The sequence below is a fragment of the Hyperolius riggenbachi genome, chromosome 6 (assembly GCF_040937935.1).
Source record: "Hyperolius riggenbachi isolate aHypRig1 chromosome 6, aHypRig1.pri, whole genome shotgun sequence".
Classification (NCBI taxonomy): domain Eukaryota; kingdom Metazoa; phylum Chordata; class Amphibia; order Anura; family Hyperoliidae; genus Hyperolius; species Hyperolius riggenbachi.
The window spans coordinates 300568444-300591342 of NC_090651.1; the positions used below are offsets into that span (position 1 = coordinate 300568444).

The 22899-nt window shown below is 42.7% G+C and overlaps 1 protein-coding gene across 1 annotated transcript in view; it reads left to right on the forward strand.

Annotated features, from left to right (window-relative positions):
* Positions 1-22692, forward strand: part of SLC17A7 (solute carrier family 17 member 7) — a 166016-nt gene extending 143324 nt beyond the window's left edge. Inside the window, exons 8-12 of the mRNA XM_068241167.1 lie at positions 1210-1359; positions 5864-5996; positions 16404-16514; positions 19219-19346; positions 20839-22692. Of these exons, the coding sequence (XP_068097268.1) occupies positions 1210-1359; positions 5864-5996; positions 16404-16514; positions 19219-19346; positions 20839-21177 (861 nt within the window). The 3' untranslated portion in view covers positions 21178-22692. The remainder of the gene's footprint in view (positions 1-1209; positions 1360-5863; positions 5997-16403; positions 16515-19218; positions 19347-20838) is intronic.
* Positions 22693-22899: the final 207 nt, after the last annotated feature.

Sequence of the window (22899 nt, forward strand, 5' to 3'; positions counted from 1 at the left end):
TTTCCTCCCATTTGGATTTGGATTGGCTCGGTTTTGAACTGAATACAATTGCTTTACATTTGCACAAAAAGCGGAATAATTAGCATCTTATTGACCATATCTAATGGTGACCAACCATGTTTCAGATCTCATATCAGTACCAGATGGGCATCTATCCCTTATTGAACCTAGCCATTGATACTGTGATGACTCCATATAATTACTGGACTAAATTCTTAAGCTTAACAAATTACATATTCTCTTAAAACTCTCTGAGCCCCAATTTAAGACACATTTCATTTTATTGGGAGATGGGGAATTTTTTTTTTCCAAACAATCACTTTTTCTAGTAGTGTGGCCTTTTAAAAGGTCTCTATAGTATATTTCAGTGAAGATTATCAGTTATTTCTTCTTAAAGTGTAACTGTCGGGCATAGAATCAAAAATCAATTCTTTATTTTTATCTGGTAAACAAGTAATAAGGATGCTAACCAGGCAATCCAAAAGTTAAAATCTCTATTACATTTCTTGTTAATAAATGATAATTCCCGAGTTTACCTGAGTCTTATTTGGGACGTTGCCGCACAAAGGAAGTTGCAGGGCATGCTGGGTTGTCCTTTTTTGCTTCTGTACATTAGTTTAGTCTGAGGGGGAAATAAAGAAGCAAAAAAATACAACCCAGCATGCCCTGCAACTTCTTTTTGCGGCAACGTACCAAATAAGAGTCAGGTAAACTGGGTAATGATCATTTATAAACAAAAAAAAGTAATAGAGATTTTTACATTTGGATTGCCTGGTTAGCATGCTTATTACTTGTTTACCAGATAAAAATAAAGAATTGATTTTTTATTTTATGCCCGACAGTTACACTTTAAAGGACTTACGAGGCCAAAAAATAAATGTCGTTTTACTTACCTGGGGCTTCTTTTAGCCCCTAGAAGTCATTTGGGTCCCTCACCACAGCTCCGGTCCTCTCTGGGGTCCTGCTGGCAGCCTCTCTGGATCGCCGACCCCAATGGGTCGGCCTCTTCTGCGCATGCGTGGAAGAAGCCCCAGGTAATGAACTACTTCTATTTTTTGATCTTGTAAGCCCTTTAAAGAAAAATAGTGGAGGACCACATTCTATGTTGCAGTTCTGAGTGGTATTTCAAGCTCACCCTTCTATGAACAGACTTTATCTCATTTATCTGCTTTAGTTTCATCACATTAATGGAATTATATCTTGTTGCAGAAATTCAAGGCACCTTGGCGAAAGTTCTTCACCTCCATGCCAGTGTATGCCATAATTGTTGCCAATTTTTGCCGCAGTTGGACATTCTATCTCTTGCTCATTAGTCAGCCGGCCTATTTCGAGGAAGTCTTTGGATTTGAAATCAGTAAGGTAGGTATATTTTTTGCAGACTCTGCGTTATTAACTTGCTAAATCTAGAAGAGATCAATAGCCTCCGTAAATAAATAATTTTAAGCATCTTGTGGTTTTGTATAAAAACTTAGCAAGGTCCATTATAGTCATAAAATACAGTCTTAAAAGACATTTTAACAGGGTAAATTGAGGATAAAATTGACAAGACTTCCATCAATGAGTAATACGGTGTTAAACTCCCTCCCACAACATTGCGGTGGCATAATTGTAAGTGCCAGCTGAGGCAACCAATTGCTCTTAGAAGTGCATGTCACCCAGTTGTTCAGGTGAAAAAGTCCTTTTCCACGAGGAACATAAGTTTGTTGGAAAGTAGACTTTTCCACCTGAAGATCTGATCTAATGAAGTCCGACTTTATGCCAAATTATTGTTGTAATTTAAAACTTGGAATTTGCATTTCTAGTTTTTAAACATCTCTGTATTGAAAAGCAGAGCATGAAAAAAAATGGACAAAAATTGTAGTAACGTTTGCAAGGTGTGGTAAGGTAGATAAATAAGTTGGTTATCCAATATCTAATATATATATATATATATATATATATACAGAAGACCATAACATAGCATGATCAAAAAATAAAGACTGTATCTGGTAGCAGGGTACTATCAACCTAATCGAGGAAAGGGAGAAAGTGTTGTGCATATGGAGGGGTCTCTGGTCTCTAGGCTTAAGATATATGCTAGAACACTGTGATTTAGGCAAGGAGGTTAATGGTAAGGATCCTCTATGGTCTATCCAGGGTGACCAGTTTTTGAGGAAGAAATTAGCATTTGTAAGACAAGCTGCAGAAACTGAAAATTGCAAAACTGCATGGAACTGCATTTTTTGCATTTTCTGCAAGCTCAGAGAGAAGCACTAGAGAAGGTCAGGGTAGCCAACTAGTATCAACTTTGATGAAATTTCATATATACAATTAAACGTACAATATTTCACCCAAATTGGCTTTTTGAAATTTAGGGTGTTCATTTTAAAGCCCCCAAAGATGCTTTTTTTCGCCATACTTACTTTGAAGGTCAGAGACATTTTTGGCAAAAACTAATTCACCAACTTTATATTTAAAAAAAAATTGTTTTTCTAAAAATTGTAGTTAAAGCCTTGGCAGGAAAATTTGTTTTTAAAGCTGGTGGGAGTTAGAATGGCAGCATTTTTCTTAAAGCTCACTAAAATAAAACTGAAGTGATGTGAAAGAAAAAAGGTTATATACTCACCTATGGAGAGGGAAGGCTCTGGATCCAGTAGAGCAGTGGTCCTCAAACTAAGGCCCACGGGCCGAATGTGGCCCCCTAAAGCTTTTTTACCGGCCCCCACACACAAAATGTATTATAGATGCGGTCAGCTACATTTTTAAATATTGGTGGTCCGCATATAGAATGAAGCCAGAAAGCAGTAATTCGCAGATTTCCAATCAAATTCCACATCAGGTGTAACTGTTGTCCAATTGGACTGAAGGTTGTCACCTTAGTATGCATCACTGTCTGGCCCACAAAGACGTCTATGTATACTCCGGCAGTCTGAAGTATGTTGACCTGGCCCTCGACCCAAAACGTTTGGGGACCCTTGCAGTAGAGTCTTTCCAGTCCTCTCTCTGTGCTCTTGGTCTATTGCTGCCCCCCTGTTGAAGCTATTCAACCAAATGTTCGAATACACCTTTAGGAGTCCTTCTGAAGACAGGCGGCTCTGTATTGCGCATGCTCGATTGGTGAAACTTTTAAAGCGGAAAATGACATTGCATATATGATAAATGAACAGCCCCTTCTCCTGTGCAGAGCACCATTACCCAGTGATAGTCAAGAGGTTCATCTCCACCAGGTGCTCAGAGGAGACTAAATAGTTTAGAAATTTGTGCAGAACTGTCTCAGACATCTTAAGAAATTGCTAAATACTGCAGTTTCCTTCTTAAACGGTTAAATAGGAGGAGTTAGGAAGGTTTCTCAGACAGGGCAGGGAAATTGCTGGTGCTGAGGTAACCAATACATCTGCTGTATTGATACAGAAAATATAAGTTATAATAGCATAAATATATTATGTATGATAGATTATTTTAGGTTAACTGACAAAATGTAATGTAAATAAATATATACTATAAATGTATTAGAGCTGAAAAAAAAATCAAGCTTAATAATCAATGCCCAGCACTGGAAGGGTTAAGCACAAAACAGCTTCACAGGATTTAGCAGGGGGGATGAGCACTTCACAAATCGTGTCTAGCCTGCACTGCACAATCTGTAGAAGTGCTATTAAGCACTTCTTAATCTGTGGCAGTTTAGGGTTGGATTTGCACTTTCTTAACTGCAGTGCAGTTCTAGAAATGCTTGCTAAGCTGCCACTATTAAGTATGATTTAAGAAGTTCCTAATTATCATGCAGAACAAAGTTCCCCTGCTGGTTAGAACTGTTTAAGAAGAAGAAACTGTTGGTAATGCTTTGATAAATCTGGCCAAGAGAGTTGTAGGAGGGAGAAGGACCTGGGGTGACTTATGGTGGAAACTGTAAGCTCCCTTTAGTACTGCTGATAAACTCATTGAAAGGCAGTTTATTGGCAATAGCAAGTTCATATATGGGTATTCACGTCATCAAGTTGGCTGCCAGGATCCCAGACCACAATTATGACTGGTTGGAAAAGTAGTGCTGACTGCTCCTATGGTATGTTCTGTTATGTCAAACTTCTGGTTTTGATGCAGGTCAATAAGTTACTCTTCCATCCTCCTTTCTTAAACTGATGTGGATAATAAGGAGATGAACCCCTGCGCCAGCTTTACCTCCCCACCAGTGCAGGGGTTCATCTCCTTGATGTACAGATGGCAATACTGCTTGCTTGGCAGTTGGAAAAAGCCATTATTTCCCACAATGCAATGAGGTTGAGGCTAGCATACCTTTTTATGGTAGTATTGTTTTTGTCACTGAAGTAAAACTTACTTCCAGCTCTCTACAGATTCTCCTGGTGGGTGGATTAGTCAGATGTAATCACGTGACGTGCAAAAGTAAGAAAGACCATGGGGACCAAAATACATGTCCCAGAATTAAAGTAAAAACATGTGGCTGAAAGTGATGGTGAAGGCAGAGGTGGTAGATCATGGAAACAGTTTACACACTTGTTTTTTTTAGCAGCATGGATCCCCACCCACCTCATCCATATTCCCTTTTATGCACAAGAGAAGGGTGAGAAGTTGTGTTAGTCATTATGCTAGTTTAATATTTTTTCAATTTAAAAAGTGCAATGCCAAAACTGATACACAAAAGTCACACTAAATAACATATGCACTTTCCCAGTTTATCTACTTAAAGGGAATCTGAAGTGAGAGGGATATGGGGGCTGCCAGATTTATTTCCATTGAAACAATACAAGTTGCCTGGTAGTCCTGATCTCTTTGGCTGCAGTCAGGGGCGTAACTAGGGGCAGGGCCGGGCCGAGGCAGAGGCGAGAGAGGCTCCAGTCTCTGGGTGCAGAGTAGGAGGGGGCGCACAACTCACTCAGCTATCATTCCTGCTTCATTGAAGCAGAGAGAATTAAGAAAAGGGGATATATGGCAGTGACTGCAAGCCAGATAACTAGAGATTAAGGTGCTGGGGGGTTGGGGGCCTGGGGCGCCTCTTAATCTAATAACAATCAGTGTGTGACGATTGGGGTGGGGGGTATGTTGTCTCAGCCTAGGGTGCTGGAGGACCTTGTCTCGGCTCTGACTAGGGGGTAGCAGCCCTTGCAACTTTGGGATGGCCCCAACTACTAACATCCCTTTCTTTAATACACCATAGCCAGTGTTTTTGTGGCTACACTTGTTATGGGTGTGAAGATCCTGATCATCATCATCATCATCATCCGAACATTTGTATAGCGCTTTTCTCCTGTCGGACTCAAAGCGCTCAAGAGCTGCAGCCACAGGGACGTGCTCAGGAGGCCACCCTGCAGTGTTAGGGAGTCTTGCCTTGAACTCCTTACTGAATAGGTACTTGACCTAGCCAGGATTCGAACCCTGGTCTCCCATGTCAAAGGCAGAGCCCTTAACCAGTACACTATCCAGCCACTTCTACTACTGATGGCCACACTTGTTTTATGACCCTTGTATGGTGGACCCCCATGTTGTGAAGGTCACCAAGAGGTAAGGGGAGGGTTGTGAACATTAAGGGGACCTCATCAAAGTTTTGCTGGGAGCCCCATAATTTGCAGCTACGGCTGCAGTACTATCTGAATCACATACCTGAAACAAAGATGCAGCTAAATCGGGTCAGACTTAGGTCAGAAAATCTGATCTGCATGACTTTTCAGGCTCTAGGGCTATAAGTAATTGGGGCAAAGGGTCAACAGGACAGCCAGGCAATTTGCATTGTTTAAAAATAAATAAATATGTCAGCCTCCATATCCTCCTCACTTCCCTTTAAATTTGGGGTTTATTTGATTCCGTGTATTTGCAAAAAAAAAAAATGTATGCGTTCTAAATGTCACGATCCCCTTCCCCATCTGTCTTGCAGGTTGGTCTTCTCTCTGCACTACCCCACTTGGTTATGACAATCATTGTCCCCATTGGAGGACAGATAGCCGATTTCCTGCGTACTAAGAGGATTATGTCAACAACCAATGTCCGTAAAATGATGAACTGCGGAGGTATGTCTTCTTGGAGAGTAGATGGCTTCATTGTCGTATATTGGAACACAGCAGCAATGTTATTTTGCAAAAAAATATCAACCTAAAAACAGAGCTCCAAGCATAAGATAAAAATCAAACTGTAGGGAGACAACATGGTCCTTAGTCCTCTTCTACTTTCCTTTGCAGGGGTCTTCTCTCCCTTCATGGTTATGAAATGTTCAGCAAGTGCAGTGTCTGTAAGGTCATCCATTCCATTGCATCTGTTATCTAGGCCTATAGAAAGCATAGGATCATAGTGACCCTGACGCCTTATCTTCCTAAAGTGGTGATTACCAGAAGGGTCACAGCATAGTGGCTATGTTGGTAGACATGGCTGGATGATTTTCACTAGAGAGCCAGAGCAATGGGTGAGAAGAAGCCTGTAAAGTAAAGAAAGGCCTTCCTAGCTAGATGCTTGTTTTTCACTGTGAACTAATTTTGGTTTAAAGCCATTTAGGCTGGTTCATTGAGAACCATGTAAAGAACACGAAATCATAAAACACTCCAACATTCTTAAAATATTCAGTATTCACTTTTAACAATTGGATTGTTCTGGAATTTAGAAATCAGCAACAAAAAAGATTAAGTGAATAAAGTGGAACTAAGTCACAGCATATCTTTTTGATGTGTACTTATTTAAGAAGGATTGGCACTTCTGTCATACAATTGTTGAAAAAATAATTTTTATTAAAGTTTTTTTTTTCCTATAGCAACAATAGTGTCCATCAAAACTGTTGACACCATAACAACACAATTAAACAGTTGAACAATCGAAGTGGCTTGTCAGTGTCCAGTGTTGAGCTCGAGTGACCATTGTTACAATAATGATAGGTATGGTATACAGCAGAGGTCCCCAAACTTTTTCGGTCAAGGGCCGGGTCAACATACCTCAGACTGCCGATGGGGCCGGAATATACATAAAATGATGTTGAAAAACATTACATTGAATCTAGGTATTGATTCCCCCAATTATGCCCGGAGGAGAACTCCCAGCAGCCAATTAGTCATGCGTTGCTCAAAGAACGTCTTTGTACACCAAACAGTGAAGCATACCAAGGTGACAACCTGCCGTCCACTTGGACAGCAGTGTCACCTGATACAGAATTGGATTGGTAGCCACTAGCCAGCGAATGACTGCTAGCTGGCTTCTGTAGTATGTGCATGGGTGATGCCAGCACTGCTATTCTATATTCAAGCAGCCGATATTTAAAAGGTATATTGGACTGCATCTATAAGTTATACATTTTGTGTTTGGGGAGCCAGTGAAAAAGCCTCAGCATGCTGCATTCGGCCCGCAGGCCTTAGTTTGAGGACCACTGGTATACAGTGTCAAAGAGCCCAAAGCAAAATAAAACAAATTAAAAGAAAGTAAAGTAAAGTAGTCCTAATCCGATTGCATTTCCCCACGGGGGGTTCAGAGCCTTCAGAAGAACTGTGCATTTATTAGAAATGAATCATCAAATTTAAGTTTATAGTAGATCCAGCTAGACCACACTTTTCTACATTTCTTAGAGAATTTTCGTTTAAGGTAAACACTCTGGAGGATAACTAATTCCCTGTCATACAATTGTGGTGTTTATGTTACATGTGGTGAGATTTTCCTCACTTCTAAACCTAGTGACAGTTGTCATCAGCACACAAAGTGTCTGAACATTTTACCTGACAGAATTCTCAATAATTTTGAGAGGTGGTTAATCTTGGCAATTGCTAGAATTTCAGAATGGTCTATAAAAAGAAGGAAGACCAGAAGCCCAATGGTGCAGCATCTTTATGTGGTTGGGCAATTGAAATTAATAAGCGTTTATACTCACAACGGTGGACTTCAAGCACGTGCAACCACGGTCTGTTCCTGTAGGGAGAGAAGAGCCCCCACTTGGTTTATCCAGATCTGCTACACAGGAACTGGTTGTTGGTCGCACTTCTTTGGTGTTCTTAAGTGTAAGACCAAAAACCTTCAACATTCCAACTAAGGTGGGTTACATCTTGAAAAGCACTAGTTGGAGGCACTTGTTAGCCAAATTGTAAGATCTCACGTTACTCCGATACTTCCTCCTTCATTTTGGAAGGAGAAAGCATCAGAGTCATGTGAAGTGCAACGTGACATGTAGGTCAGTGAACTCCTCCCTGTCCGCTCGTTCAGGTGCTGAACAGTGGAAGTTGGGACTATTCAAATTCACTATACCGAATTGGTACACCAACAATAGGAATAACCCGTTTGGCAGGTTAGAAACAAAGCAGTCAATTTGGGCTCATAGCTGATCATTAATGGGGGCCTGAATTGGGCTGTTATATAGCCGGACATAGGACTGACTGTGGCACTCAGCTATACAGGTTAGTATTAGGCATAGGTGCAGAGGAGGTTAATGTTAGGCATGGGTATGGGGTGGTTAGTTTTAGGTGTAAGTGGGGAGGGTTAATGTGAGGTTGTGGTCATGGAAGCTGATAGTAAAATACTGGTAATATTACATTACCAATATTAAAACTACTGGCAACAGCAGACACCAAAGTTAACAGGTGCTATTATTAAATGTAGAAAAAGCAATTTCAACTGATATTGTTCCTTGCTGAGATAAATGCATGGGGCGGCGTCTATGAAACGCGTCAGTAACTTTTGTGGAGTGGAGTTTTACTGGAGCCATTGATGTGTTTTGGATCTATTCTAACTACCTGTTTGGATTGCGTTGGAGAAAAGGTCTTTTGTAGCACCATCTTGGTTATGAGCATTGTCATTTGACTTTGAATCAGGTAGTGTCTGCTGCTCACATCATACAGAGTATAAGCAGAAATGGATTAAGATGAAATTAAGCCCGAGGCAAGGTAGCAGATTTGGGGCCCTGCCCCCTTGTGGTTCTTTTGATAAGCTCAAGTGGAGAGAGGTCAAATACAAACAGAAAGAGTGGAGGAGCACCCAATAAATGTGGCATCGTGCCCAGACCCTTAACCCAATGCCTCCAGGTGGTTCACCAGTCCAATGTGCGAAGATTGGGTCGGCACCCCCATCAGTTAGTTTTATAGCTCTTTTATTGTAGTAAGCAAGACTGCAATGACTGACTGCTGTTAAGGGCAGTAATTCCCTTTATCAAATTGTAAATAGCTGTCACGGAACAGCAGTCTGTCATTGCAGCCTTGCTTACTACAATAAAAGAGCTATAAAACGAACTGCTGGCAGTGCCGACCCATCTTTGCACAGTAGAGAGAGGTCAAGGAAGGTGTCAGGTGATTGACACCCACTAGGCCCCAAGCACCTGCTTAGGTTGCCTGGTGGATAATCCTGCTCTGAGTATAAGTGCTGCCAACTTCATAAAAATATGCCCATTTACGGGAAGATACCTGGTCATAACAAAGGGCACAACAAGCAAACTGCAGCGAGTCCCTGTGGAATAGGCCTAGTCAGGTCTATGTTGCCGGTGCACAATCCCTCTGTGGGTCACCACTCCACACACGGTTCAATGTAGTAAATACGAAGGAGGCACTCAATTGGCTTCAAACTTGCGTTTTATCAAATCCCAGTAATACACGACATGTTTCGGGGCATATCCCCTTCATCAGGTGTACATACATTGAATGGCACACAGTGAATAAATGCATACTTCTAACCACCACACCCTAAATTGGACCACCTCCATCTTGTCAGCTGACAAGTCAGCTGATCACTGACATCACACAGTCCAAAGTCTTGTTAACCCCTTAGGGCACTGATCAGAGGCATTACTATATCCGTCTACCTCGGTAAACCTGATTAACAAATCAAATTACTGCATCTTAGGTAAACCTAATACAGACAATACTGCGAAAAACTTCTGTTGCAAATATTTGGACCACAGATCCATCTTACCACCCTCCAACCGACACCCCCAACCAATCACGATGGTGTGTGTCCCATTAATACCTGGGGATTGGAGAGAGAGAGAGAAATTAAGTCAGTAACACATAATACAGCATCATAAAAAACATTTCAAGCTGAACATTTCATTCATCCCCTTGGGGTTGATGGACTCCAACTTTCTCATCCACCGGGCCTCCTTCTGTAGGAGAATCCGGTCTCTGTTCCCACCTCTCTGCAGCGGTGGTACGTGGTCCAAAACTAGCCATCTTAACTGTGACACCCTATGTCCGCATTCAAAAAAATGTCGGGCTACTGGGGTGTCACAGCTTTTTTCTCCTGGCTTATAACCACGAATGTCACCCTTATGCTCCTGAATCCTAGATTTTACTATTCTGGTGGTTTTACCCACATAGAACATCCCACAAGGGCATTTCAAGGCATAAACAACAAACATGCTGTTGCATGTATACATTGAGTTAATCTTTATTCTGACACCAGAGTATGGATGTTCAACATAAGCGCCTTTTATAATTGCATGGCAGCAATTGCACTCCAAACAGGGAAAAGAACCCCTTTTCCCTGTCAGATCACCAATACATTGTTTCCAGGTTGACAGATCAACCCTGCTCACCCTGTCACGTATTGTTTTACCTTTCTTGTAGGAGAATAAAGGTGGCTCAGTGAATAACATCCCCTTAATCATTCCAGACTGTTTACAGAATTCCGTTCGTGCAGACATTCTGTAAACAGTCTGGAATGATTAAGGGGGTCGTTATGAAGTATTGGCCCATACTTCAGCATGACCCAAGTTTTGGAATGTTATTCACTGAGCCACCTTTATTCTCCTACAAGAAAGGTAAAACAATACATGACAGGGTGAGCAGGGTTGATCTGTCAACCAGGAAACAATGTATTGGTGATCTGACAGGGAAAAGGGGTACTTTTCCCTGTTTGGAGTGCAATTGCTGCCATGCAATTATAAAAGGCGCTTATGTTGAACATCCATACTCTGGTGTCAGAATAAAGATTAACTCAATGTATACATGCAACAGCATGTTTGTTGTTTATGCCTTGAAATGCCCTTGTGGGATGTTCTATGTGGGTAAAACCACCAGAATAGTAAAATCTAGGATTCAGGAGCATAAGGGTGACATTCGTGGTTATAAGCCAGGAGAAAAAAGCTGTGATACCCCAGTAGCCCGACATTTTTTTGAATGCGGACATAGGGTGTCACAGTTAAGATGGCTAGTTTTGGACCACGTACCACCGCTGCAGAGAGGTGGGAACAGAGACCGGATTCTCCTACAGAAGGAGGCCCGGTGGATGAGAAAGTTGGAGTCCATCAACCCCAAGGGGATGAATGAAATGTTCAGCTTGAAATGTTTTTTATGATGCTGTATTATGTGTTACTGACTTAATTTCTCTCTCTCTCTCCAATCCCCAGGTATTAATGGGACACACACCATCGTGATTGGTTGGGGGTGTCGGTTGGAGGGTGGTAAGATGGATCTGTGGTCCAAATATTTGCAACAGAAGTTTTTCGCAGTATTGTCTGTATTAGGTTTACCTAAGATGCAGTAATTTGATTTGTTAATCAGGTTTACCGAGGTAGACGGATATATTAATGCCTCTGATCAGTGCCCTAAGGGGTTAACAAGACTTTGGACTGTGTGAAGTCAGTGATCAGCTGACTTGTCAGCTGACAAGATGGAGGTGGTCCAATTTAGGGTGTGGTGGTTAGAAGTATGTATTTATTCACTGTGTGCCATTCAATGTATGTACACCTGATGAAGGGGATATGCCCCGAAACATGTCGTGTATTACTGGGATTTGATAAAACGCAAGTTTGAAGCCAATTGAGTGCCTCCTTCGTATTTACTACATAACAGAGGGCACTCAGATCATGCCTGGCTGAGTCACGGAATCTGGGAAATGGATCAAGAACCATCCAGAGTTCATAAAGTAGTAACTGACTTTGTGAATTTTCTGGGCCCTTGTAAACTGCTGCTAGATTTCCACAGAGTGGTGTCACCAGGACCTAGTTTATTGATGCCATAAATCACAGATTCCCACCCAGTGACACTTGTATTCCTCGGGGTTAGCTAAAAATAGCTTACATGTAATAACAATTTGTTAAGTGATATGCCTACAATTCACACATTGCAAAGGTGGAATAATGTGACCCATTTCTAAGGCTAATTACCAGTGGCGTAGCTGACGAGTTGTGGGCCCTGATGCAAGTTTTACAATGGGGCCCCCCAAGCACTCTATACATAGCAATTGATACGGTGCACCAAAACCTGCCAATGGCAACTACAGGGTCTGAGGTGCAAGAAGGGGATGGGGAGCAGTTTGTTAATGATTACCACTATTTAAAGTATCTATAGAAGTGATCATTATGAACACCGGACCAATAGAGAGCTAATACTGTAGTTGAGGGAGGGCCCTTCGGGGCCCCGCTGGCCCAAGGGCCCCGATGCGGTGGCTACCTCTGCAACCCCTATTGCTACGCCCCTGCTAATTACCATGCCATGTTTTACAAAGCTGTACATTCTGCTATGGACATGAGCTCCTCTGTTATAAACTTTCTGTTTCAGATTTGTGAGACAGAGTTTTTTGTTCCACATATTTGAGCTTTCAATGATAAGCCTTTGTGGCTTAGATACCGTTTTGTGCTGATGTACAAGGAAGGAGTTGGATGGGGGTCTTCACAGCTATATTCATCTGAATATATGGGGTTCTCTGGCTCCTTGGTCAAGGCGAAAATATAGCAGAGAATAGTTATAATTTTTTATATTTTTATCAGGCTTCAACCATCCCCAATGCCTGTCTATTAGCATGTCTGTCAAGGGCTTAGCTATAAATCATGGCTCCTCATAGCAAAAATTGTCGCCCCCCCCCCACCGAAAAAAAAATATGATAAGGTAGCTTATAGATGGAAAGCTAACACTCAGACAGCAGGTGTTGGCTGTCGTCAAGTCCTCATTCTTCCATCTGAGAAATTGAGAAAGAATTCAACACCTTATCCCAGCTGAAGACCAACCTACTCTAGTTCATGCAGTTGTATCCTCCTGTCTGGAGTACTGCAATGCCCTAGTCATTGGATCACCAGATACAATTCTGTGCCCCTTACAACTAGTACAGAATGCAGCAGCCAGACTCCTAGCCAATGTCCCCTGCAGATCACACATCTCCCCAGTACTGTAAACTCTTCACTGGTTGCCAGTAGAATGGAAAATCCATTTTAAGATCAGCCTGCTGAGAGTCGAGGCTTTAAACCACATTGGACCCAAGTACATAGCAGATCTTTTGGAACTATATGTCCCTCCACACACCCTCCACTCTGCCAGTAAGATGAATCTGGTTATTCCCAGGATCCACATAAAAACATGTGGTGCATGGGCCTTTTCCTTTGCAGCCCCTACTCTATGGAACTCACTTCCACAATCAGTGAAAGAGGCTCCTTCTCTGGATAGCTTTAAGAAAAGGCTAAAAACCCACCTCTTCTCCCGAACCTTTGAGACTGCATAATGCAGGGTCACAGTGTTTTGAGTACCCAGGGAGAAAAGTGCTATAAACATATTATTATTATTATTATTATTGTAGGTAGCCTGATTATCTACCCAGCCCCAGTATAGGTAGCCCACCAGCATAGGTGGCCAGATTATCCACTAAGCATAAGTAGCCAGATTATCCACCAAGCATAGGTAACCAGATTATCCACCCAGCATAGGTAGTCAGATTAGCCCCAGTATAGGTAGCCAGATTAGAACCCCCCCCCCCCAGTATAGGTAGCCCACCGTATAGTTAGACAAATTAGCTCTCTGTATAGATAGAGAGATTAGCCCCCCCCCCCCCAATATAGGTAGCCAGATAAGCCCCCAAAGTAAAGATATAGCCAAATTAAATGCCAAAGCATAGGTAACCAGATTAGCATCCCAAGTATAGGTAGCAAGATTAGCCTACCAAACTACAGGTAGCCTGGAGAGAAGTAACATACTTCTCCGGGATCCACCGATGATCTGCCTTCCCCATGTATCCAAGTCTCTATGATTACAGCGCCCTTTCTTGTCACATAAGAGAGGGCATTGTAGCCATGGATACAACAATGCTATGAGGAAAGTGCATCATCGCAGGAGCACAGAGAGGTAAGTCCTTTACTTCCACTAGTCCGCTTGCTATTCTGCAATTCGGCAGGCCTGCCACAGGGTCTCCATGAGGCCCCCAGTGGACTCCCTTAATGCTGGCCCAAAACTATCCGGGCCATCCTTGGCTACGGGCCCCATAGGAGCCACTGTGAGTGCTATAGTGATTCCTATGCTACCAGGGTCGGCCCTAGACTTTTAAAAAAATCGCCCCCCACCACGTGTGGGTGGGGGGGGCACCGAGCTGGAGGGGTAGCGGGCAGGAAGGGGGTATTGGGCCTAGCGGTGGGGAGGGGGGTGTTAGGCTTGGAGGTGTATTCTCCACGGTCAGCACGTGATGCATAAGCTGACGTGAAGGAGGTACACACACCAGCACAAGGAATCAGGATATCCCTAGTTTAGTGGAGGAGAGGACTGACTCCAATAGGAGATTGTGGCGCACAGAGCCGGTGCAGATCCGAACAGCCACAAACAATACTTTCGTGATAACGTCTCAGCGCAAAGTAGCGCTGAGCGCATAAACCAGAACTGAGGAGATCAGGGCAGGTAGACAGAATGAACGCTTGCTTAACTAGCCACTACTTAGTGACAGCAAGCGTCCACAACAAGACAGACTGGAATGAGGCAGCCAATGCGTTTGCAGCGATGGTGTGCCTCACAAAGACAGGACAGGATAGTCAGGAAATAGCAGGATCAAGATAGATGAACGTAACACAGACAAATATACAATAAGTATGTTTTCCTAGCGTATTACAATTACAGCTATCAATGAAACTATTTGTAACGTCTGACTAACATATGTATATATTGGCAATGAACCGATATATGACATAAGCAGAAACACTGACTAGCACTGGAGCAATACAGGGAACAGGACTCAGAAGGATTCGCTATCTCTTCGCAGAGATGAACGCAATCCACAAACGGTAACAGGACAGGATTCAGAAGTATTCGTTATCTCCTCGCAGAGATGAACGCAATCCACAAACAGGACCAGGAGCAGGATACTAACTCAGCACGGGTGATCACGATACGCGCAAACTACCAAAACGTGCTGGAAAACTGACTAACTGAACACAGGATATAAACAGTTCATGTACGTATATATCAGCGACACTGATGTATCAACGTAACACGAATACAAGGAAAATAATAAACGTGCTGGTATGCATATATATTGGAGATGAACCAATATATGATGCAAAACCAGCAAAGTATCTTTTGAACAAGAAACACGGTCTGGGGCTGAAGCAACAGCAAGACTAGCTACACTGAAACTATGATAGCCCGAGGAAACCCTGCAGGAAGCAGATCTTTATACTGAGGTCATCCAATGGGAGCAGACATGCAGATTCCCACACAGGGGAATGATAATCAGTCACAAGCTGACAGCAGGGAAAGGCAGACAAAGCTATGCAGCTTGCATGGAAAGAGATCAGAACTGCCTGAGCAGCAGCACTACTACTGCCAGCAATACCTGCTGCAGCAGCGATCATAACAGGGGTCGGACCACTATGGGCGGCGTTGCAGGAAGTGACATCAGTGGAGCGCTCGCTGGAACTCGGAAAAGGTGAGTGATCCCCGCCCGTTGCCTCTTATCTATAAGCTGGAACTTAACTATTTTCAGCTGGAGGAGAGCTCAGATCGGGGGACCCAGGCGAGGGAGGGAGGGGTCCGACCCCCCTCTCCCCACCGCTAGGCCCAATACCCCACGGACAGGCGGGTGCCGCCCCCCCAGATGTGCCGCCTGAGGCAAATGTTTCACCCCGCCTCATGAGCGGGCCGGCCCTGTATGCTACTGATGTCTGTGTATCTAGGCAGTCCCTCAGTGCTATGATATTTAAAGCTTAACTATAATGAACAAACACGTCTTGTTTAAGCTTAACTGCACTAAACCAGAATGTCTTGTGTAACCAGGGGTGAGCAGAAACTACGCCCAAACATAATTACGCATCGTAATTGTAAAGCAGTTTGTAAATTACGCTTACGAATTTACACGTAAAAATCTTCCACTATGTGTAATTACAGCTGTTACGTGTAGTTCACATGTATATTGCGAAGTCACTGACGATTGTGCTACACGCGCACATTTACGTTCAGCTTACGCGTAATTCAATGCGTAATTACGTAGGTGAAATCTGGTTACACCTACGTCATTCCGCCACGGGTAATTGCGGAAAATTACGCGTAATTAAACGTAATCGTAGTTTGCTCATTATGAGCAACCCTATGTGTAACAGATCTGTGTATAGTTCATTATGTTGGAGAAAGTGAGAGATGTACTTTATGCTGACTCTGAAGCAGGAAAGAACAATGTTACCAAGCCTGTTTTCCAACAACTAGAGGTTTATAACATGTGTTTAGTAATTGCATCCATTTTACTATTTTGAGCTCTGTTATTATTTTCCCCCTAAGGATTTGGGATGGAAGCCACCCTCCTTCTAGTAGTGGGTTATTCACACTCCAGAGGAGTAGCCATATCATTCCTTGTCCTAGCCGTCGGCTTCAGTGGCTTTGCTATATCAGGTAAGTCACTAACCTCCTATAAGTATACAGTATCTGATATATTCATTCATGTAATCCTCTTATTGAGATTAGAGTTTTCCTAGTAGGTGATGTATGATAAGTTCACTGTGATCTTTGCCTTATAGAGTAAATCATTAAAAATGCATGCCAACAACGTGGCTCATTATTAAGAAAAACTTCAATTTTACCTTTTCTTTTTACATGTAAAAGTTTAGCAGAGGCCTTTATTACCATACTTCCAATCCAAGGCGTGCCCACCCGCAGAAATTTCAGGCAGATAAGGACTGATGTAATTATTTTATTGAACACATTAGCAGAGAGAAAACAAAAAGCTTTCATTAGTGTGTGTGTGTGTGGGGGGGATAGGACACTGTGCTTTAAAGAGTTTAGAGAAGCCACAAATGCAACAGATGCTATCTTAACACTTTCCCCTGGATAAATAATGGGCATCTAGAAGGGGGGACATGGCAGTTCCTATAGCTATTAGAAACCAGGAGAAACTGTGAGAAAAAAAAGTGGTGCTTAGTTCCCTTTAAACTCCCCAGCATTATTCTCAAGTAGATGGGGTTTACTTTTACTTGCCAAAAGCAGTAACCCTGAGATACACTTGGGACCCCCCCCCCCTGATTCCCGAGCTGGGAATGTACAGTGAGCGCAGTAGAGCCGGGCTGTGTGTAGCTGGATCCTGCGGAGGAGGACACAATGCACATGTGCTTCATGTCGCCAGATCCCTTAAGAGGTAAGTTGTATTCTGCTCCACTTTGCATATAAGGGGACAAGTGTGCCCTGTCAGACTACCTATAATGAAGGAGAAGGACACTCACTGGCTACCTATGCTGGAGGGAGAGTTCTCTCTGGCTACCTATGCTGGAGGGGGGGACCTCTGGCCACCTATACTGGGGGACACACTGGCTGCCTATATGGAGGGGCAGTTTATAGGCTATCTACATTGGGGTGGCACTGTCTGGCTAGCTATAATGAGGGGGCACTCTCTGCCTAGCTACACTTAAGGGACCTCTCTGGTTACCTATAATGGGGGGAGTGGCGATCCATAAGGGGGGGCATTCTCTGAATACCTATACTTGGTTGGTACTTTCTGACTACCTACACGGGTGGGGGGGGGGTAATCTCTGACTAAACATACAATTCCAGTAACTCTTCTTCTGCCACGTAGGCTGAGTCTGTCTTGTAACACTTCCAGTGAATGTTCTGGTGCCACAATAACTCAGGCAAAAATATCGATCGGGATCGTCCATCAGTAACCTTTGGATGCCGACCAGATGAACAGCTGACTACTGCAGATCCTGATTGATGCCCAAGTTATTGTGGTACAAGCCCATATGCTGAAACTAACAAATTCACCCTATGGAGCAGGCGAGAGTCATTGGAATTGTGTGTGACTCTTGCCAGTGAAACTGATACACACAAAGAAAAACTATGTACCACCTTTAACACTGAAATCCAGACCGAAATGAAACGCCCTGGAGGTTAAATTTGTAGTTAAACCAAAATTATTTTCATCTCATCAACCATCTCTAATGTTGACCAGTTGATATATAATTCTTAAGGTGCCCACTAGTGATACAATCTTAATTGCACAATCTTACTGTGAGGCCTGGCCAGTGGCGTAGCTAAGGAGCTGTGAGCCCCGATGCAGGTTTTACAATGGGGCCCCCCAAGCACTCTATCCATAACAATTGATATGGCGCACCAAAACCTGCCAATGGCAACTACAGTGTCAGAGGTGCAAGAAGGGGATGGGGAACAGTGTGTTAATGATTATTACTATTCAAAGTATCTATTAGAAGTGATTATTATGAGCACAGGACCAATAGAGAGCTAATACTGTACTTGAGGGAGGGCCCTTTGGGGCCCCTCTGGCCCAAGGGCCCCGATGCGGTCGCAACCTCTGCAACCCCTATTGCTACGCCACTGGGCCTGGCAGAATCCTTTCCTTCTTTTCAGTCCTTATGCCCCAAACAACCACCATGCTCTTTGCCTATAGACAGTAGTACCAAAACAAGTACACGGTCCCGTCTGGAGTGATGCTGGGGTTGTTGCGCTGGCTGCATCGCTGGAACCACCAGGTAAGTTCCTGATACCTACCACTTCTATGCAATATGAGGGACTACTTAAAGTATCCGTACAAAGTATATTCCCTCATTTTATTCTTGTACTTCATATGTTTAGTAAGATTGTACAATCAAGATTGCATCATTAGTGGTCACCTAAAGACAGTCGGTAATGATTGAATTGCAAACAAACATCCAAAATAGCGTAACAGTTTAATGAATGAGGGTCCTTTTGCACTGTGCATCTTACATTGCGGTAACATTGCAATGCAACAGTGCCGAAAAGTCACATTAGATGTGTGGTGCGACTATACAGTGAAACACACAGTAGAATGAAAGAATGCTTCACTGCCACACCATGCTTCACGGCGCATGTGCCTGGTAAATGCAGAGCATGCTATGCATTACTCCGTTGGAACCTGCCACACTGCACTCAACGTGAAAGCACCATATAATTTGTCAATATCAACGTTGCATTGTGATATTGTCGCTCAACGCAATGGACAAAGTGTGATAGGATCCTGACGTACTACAGAAGACATGAGTTTACTTAGATCTAATTAATTGTAGAAATTGAGAACTTTAATGTAAGCTGATGTTTTAATTTGAACTCCTTTTTTGCTTGACTTTAGGTTTCAATGTGAATCATCTGGACATTGCGCCTCGCTATGCCAGTATTCTTATGGGTATTTCCAATGGTGTGGGGACCCTGTCCGGGATGGTTTGTCCGCTCATTGTAGGAGCCATGACAAAGCACAAGGTATGTAAATAGTACAATACTACAAACTCCCCATACATTCACAATTTCAACTCTTTTTCAGCCAAGCATATGAAACTTCTCACCATATATATTCAGTAAATTAAAAGATAACAGCAATGCAAAGGCTCTCTTGTAGTTATCAAAAACATGTTCTTGCAGTGGGTGCATCACATGACCACAATAGCACAAAATCCAATTCACTAAACGTTCAGCAGACCTACCTATGGTTTGCTATTGCCCAGATCACAGTAGCTAACATTTGCCACCTAGTAGCAGGCAGTTCTTAAACATCTAGTCTGGGTTCTGTGGATCATTTTGGTTCTTCTGTGCCCTTCAGTAGTCATGTCTAGAAGAACTCATGGAGAAGCATGTGATTTGTCTGATCAGCTGATTTGCAAAGTCCTGATTTGCTGTGATCACAATCTGCTTTAGCACATGAACTAGCAACTCAGAGACTTACATATCTACTACCTGACCAAATTGATCACATGCTTCTCCATGAGTTCTCCTAGACATGTCCATCACTATTCTTCAGCTTCTTGTTGAATTAGGTAGTTATGGCACAAACATGATGGTAGGGCTACATAGTATCAGAACTTACCATCAGATAAATGTATCAGTGTTTTAACCATTTCTCATAATTCAACAGGACTGTATTTCAGATTTTGGGGATTCTATAGCTGTAATAATTAGTGTCGTTCTGCCTGATTTAGCTTGAGAAGATATGTTTGTCTTTAGTTAGGCATTTACTAGGCTAGTCCAGGCTAGTCTTGAAATATGGTCCCTGTCTTAAAGGGATCCTGAGCAGTACCTAAAATCTAAAATTTCAATTACCTGGGGCTTCCTCCAGCCCCCTGTAGGCTGTGAGGTCCCCCGGCGTCCTCCTGGCTCCTCTCCGTGTCCCGCTGGAGGCTCCGTTACCGGCAACACCTGGGCGGGTGTCGGACAGAGTCTTCCTGGATCTGGTCGCTCCAGTGGAGTGACAGTGCTGCGCATGCACAGTTTAGAGTTCGAAAACTGTGCATGCGCAGGATTGTCACGCCGGCCGCCGTGATGACGTGTAGCGGCCGGCATGCTGTTGCGGAGTGTCCAGATCCAGGAAGAGTTGGCCCGACACCCGCCCAGGTGTCGCTGGTAAGGGAGCTGCCAGTGGGAGACAGAGAGGAGCCAAGAGGATGCTGGGGGACCTCACGGCCTATGGTGGGCTGGAGGAAGCCCCAGGTAAGTACCAATTTTAATTTTAACCCACTGCTCAGGGTCCCTTTAACTGAACATAGCTCTGCCATAGTGGGAATAGTTTTGTAAAATTCACGTTAATTTAGATTAATCAGGATCATATGAAATATCCAAATGTAAGTTTGCAAGACATTATATAAACACAGGAAGTATTTTTAGAAGTACTCAAAACGGAAATTGTAGGCGTTATGAAATTGTCTCATATTACATGTAAGCTTGAATTTATCTCTGTTCTTTCTCATTATTTCCACTGTAGACTAGAGAAGAGTGGCAATATGTCTTCCTCATTGCAGCCCTTGTCCACTATGGTGGTGTCATTTTCTATGGCCTATTTGCTTCAGGAGAGAAGCAGCCATGGGCTGAGCCGGAGGAGACCACTGACGAGAAGTGTGGTTTCATCCATGAAGATGAGCTTGCTGAAGAAAGTGAGGATCAGGGCTATAGTGGTGGTTATGGAAGTTATGGTGCTACCCAAACCACTAGCTTTGCCAATGGTGGTTGGCCAGCAGAATGGGAGAAAAAGGAAGAGTTCATCCAGGACCAGGGCAAGGACCCCTATTTATATGGGACAGCTGCAGAAAGGGACTTGTCTTGAAAAAAAATACTGAAGCCTAACTAGATAGCTGTGTCTCAACTTCAAATGAAGGTGAGCAAGAATCTAACGAGAGGTGACTGGTGTTGCCAAGTCTCCACATTTCACATGATCACAGTGGCTTCCTTTTTATTGTTTTACTACATTACTATATGAGGGGATAAAGGCAGTGCCTATAGTGACTCCTTCCTCAAAACCCCAACATTTCTTGTGGTGTCCAAGGGTCCATTCTGTTTCTGGTATCAGTGATTTGCTTGTTGCTTGTGTAGGTTGCCACAAGACTTGATTATTTTATTTTAATTTATTTTTTCAAAATGTTTATCACTTGTATAAGTGTGTCAGCAATAACTGATGAATGAGTGTGTTTTAACATTGACAGTGAACACTGAGTTACAGATGTATTCTTTCTTGTGAGTTGTTATTTATTCATAATTATAAACAAGCCAGAAAAGAAATCATGGGTACTTCCATGGGCACATGTTTCTCCAACCAAGGCAGGATATCCAAATACTTACAACCTTATTTTGATTCTTCTATTTATTTTTTAAAGAGGTTTTAAAAATAAATAACTATTATATAAAGATGAGTATATAGAAAAATGAATTCAATATATAAATATATATATATATATGAATAGAAAAAGTCTCCTTATTTGGAGTAATGTGGGGTTATGTCTGGTACCCATGGCAGTCCCATCGTTTTGTAATTTTTCATTCTCCCTGAGTTTTTTTAGTGCCAGGGTAACTATCATAGGCATTGGTTGATGGGTGAGAAATATTTGCCAACACATTGGGTATTGTCATTTCCTGGTCTTGGGGCTTATTTTTGTGATTGGCGTAATTGACAAGGCACCTTTTTGTGTACTGTTGTGTGCTTGGCAATGGTGTGTAAGTCCATGGCATGCAGTATCAACCCTTGGACCATCCTAATGGCAAAAAAACAAAACCTCTCATCAGCTACCATTCAGTTTTTTTGGTTCCTTTTTCATCTACTCTTTAAGGTCCAAGTCAGCGCCCCATGTCTAGAGAATAAGTGCATTACTTTACAGTCTTATGTGTGGCCTCTTAGTACATTGCAGTAAACTTGGAGTAAATTGTGCCCTCACCAAAACAGTGTTTTGTTCATTGAAACATACCGAGCATTTTGGATTCTAATGCCAAAGCCCTTGCTGGACTTTTCAGACCTAATCCAAAGAAAACAGCTTTCGATCTGTAAAGCGCTGTAGCTTTCCCCAGTTCTCACACACAGTGTTAAACCCCAGCATTCCAGCTGCCAATAACACATTGCATAGAGAAAAAGCCATTTGCTACATGTCTGGGCAGTAGGGTGAGCTTCCTGTTGGCATTATTTTGTGTTGTCATCAGACAAACCTGGCACTTTCTGTACATTAAGCTTATGGCAGAGGGGTAACCTGGGGCTGAGCAAGGATAGGTTCTCTGGGAGGGGTGATGGACTGGAAGATAAAATGACTTTAATATGTGCAGTTATTGTACATAATAAAATATATTCCAATTCAGATTGTGGTGATTCTGTTTATTTGTTTCCCACGTTTATTAATGGATATACAAACTTTTGGAAACAATGTATTCATGGAGAATATTAAAGAAGAGGAAATAAATTATTACTTATCCTAAAGGTGCTCATTAATGATACAGTCTTGCCCCTTCTATGTAATATGAGGAATTACCTAACGTATCCCTTTAAAGTGGACCTGAACTCAGAACT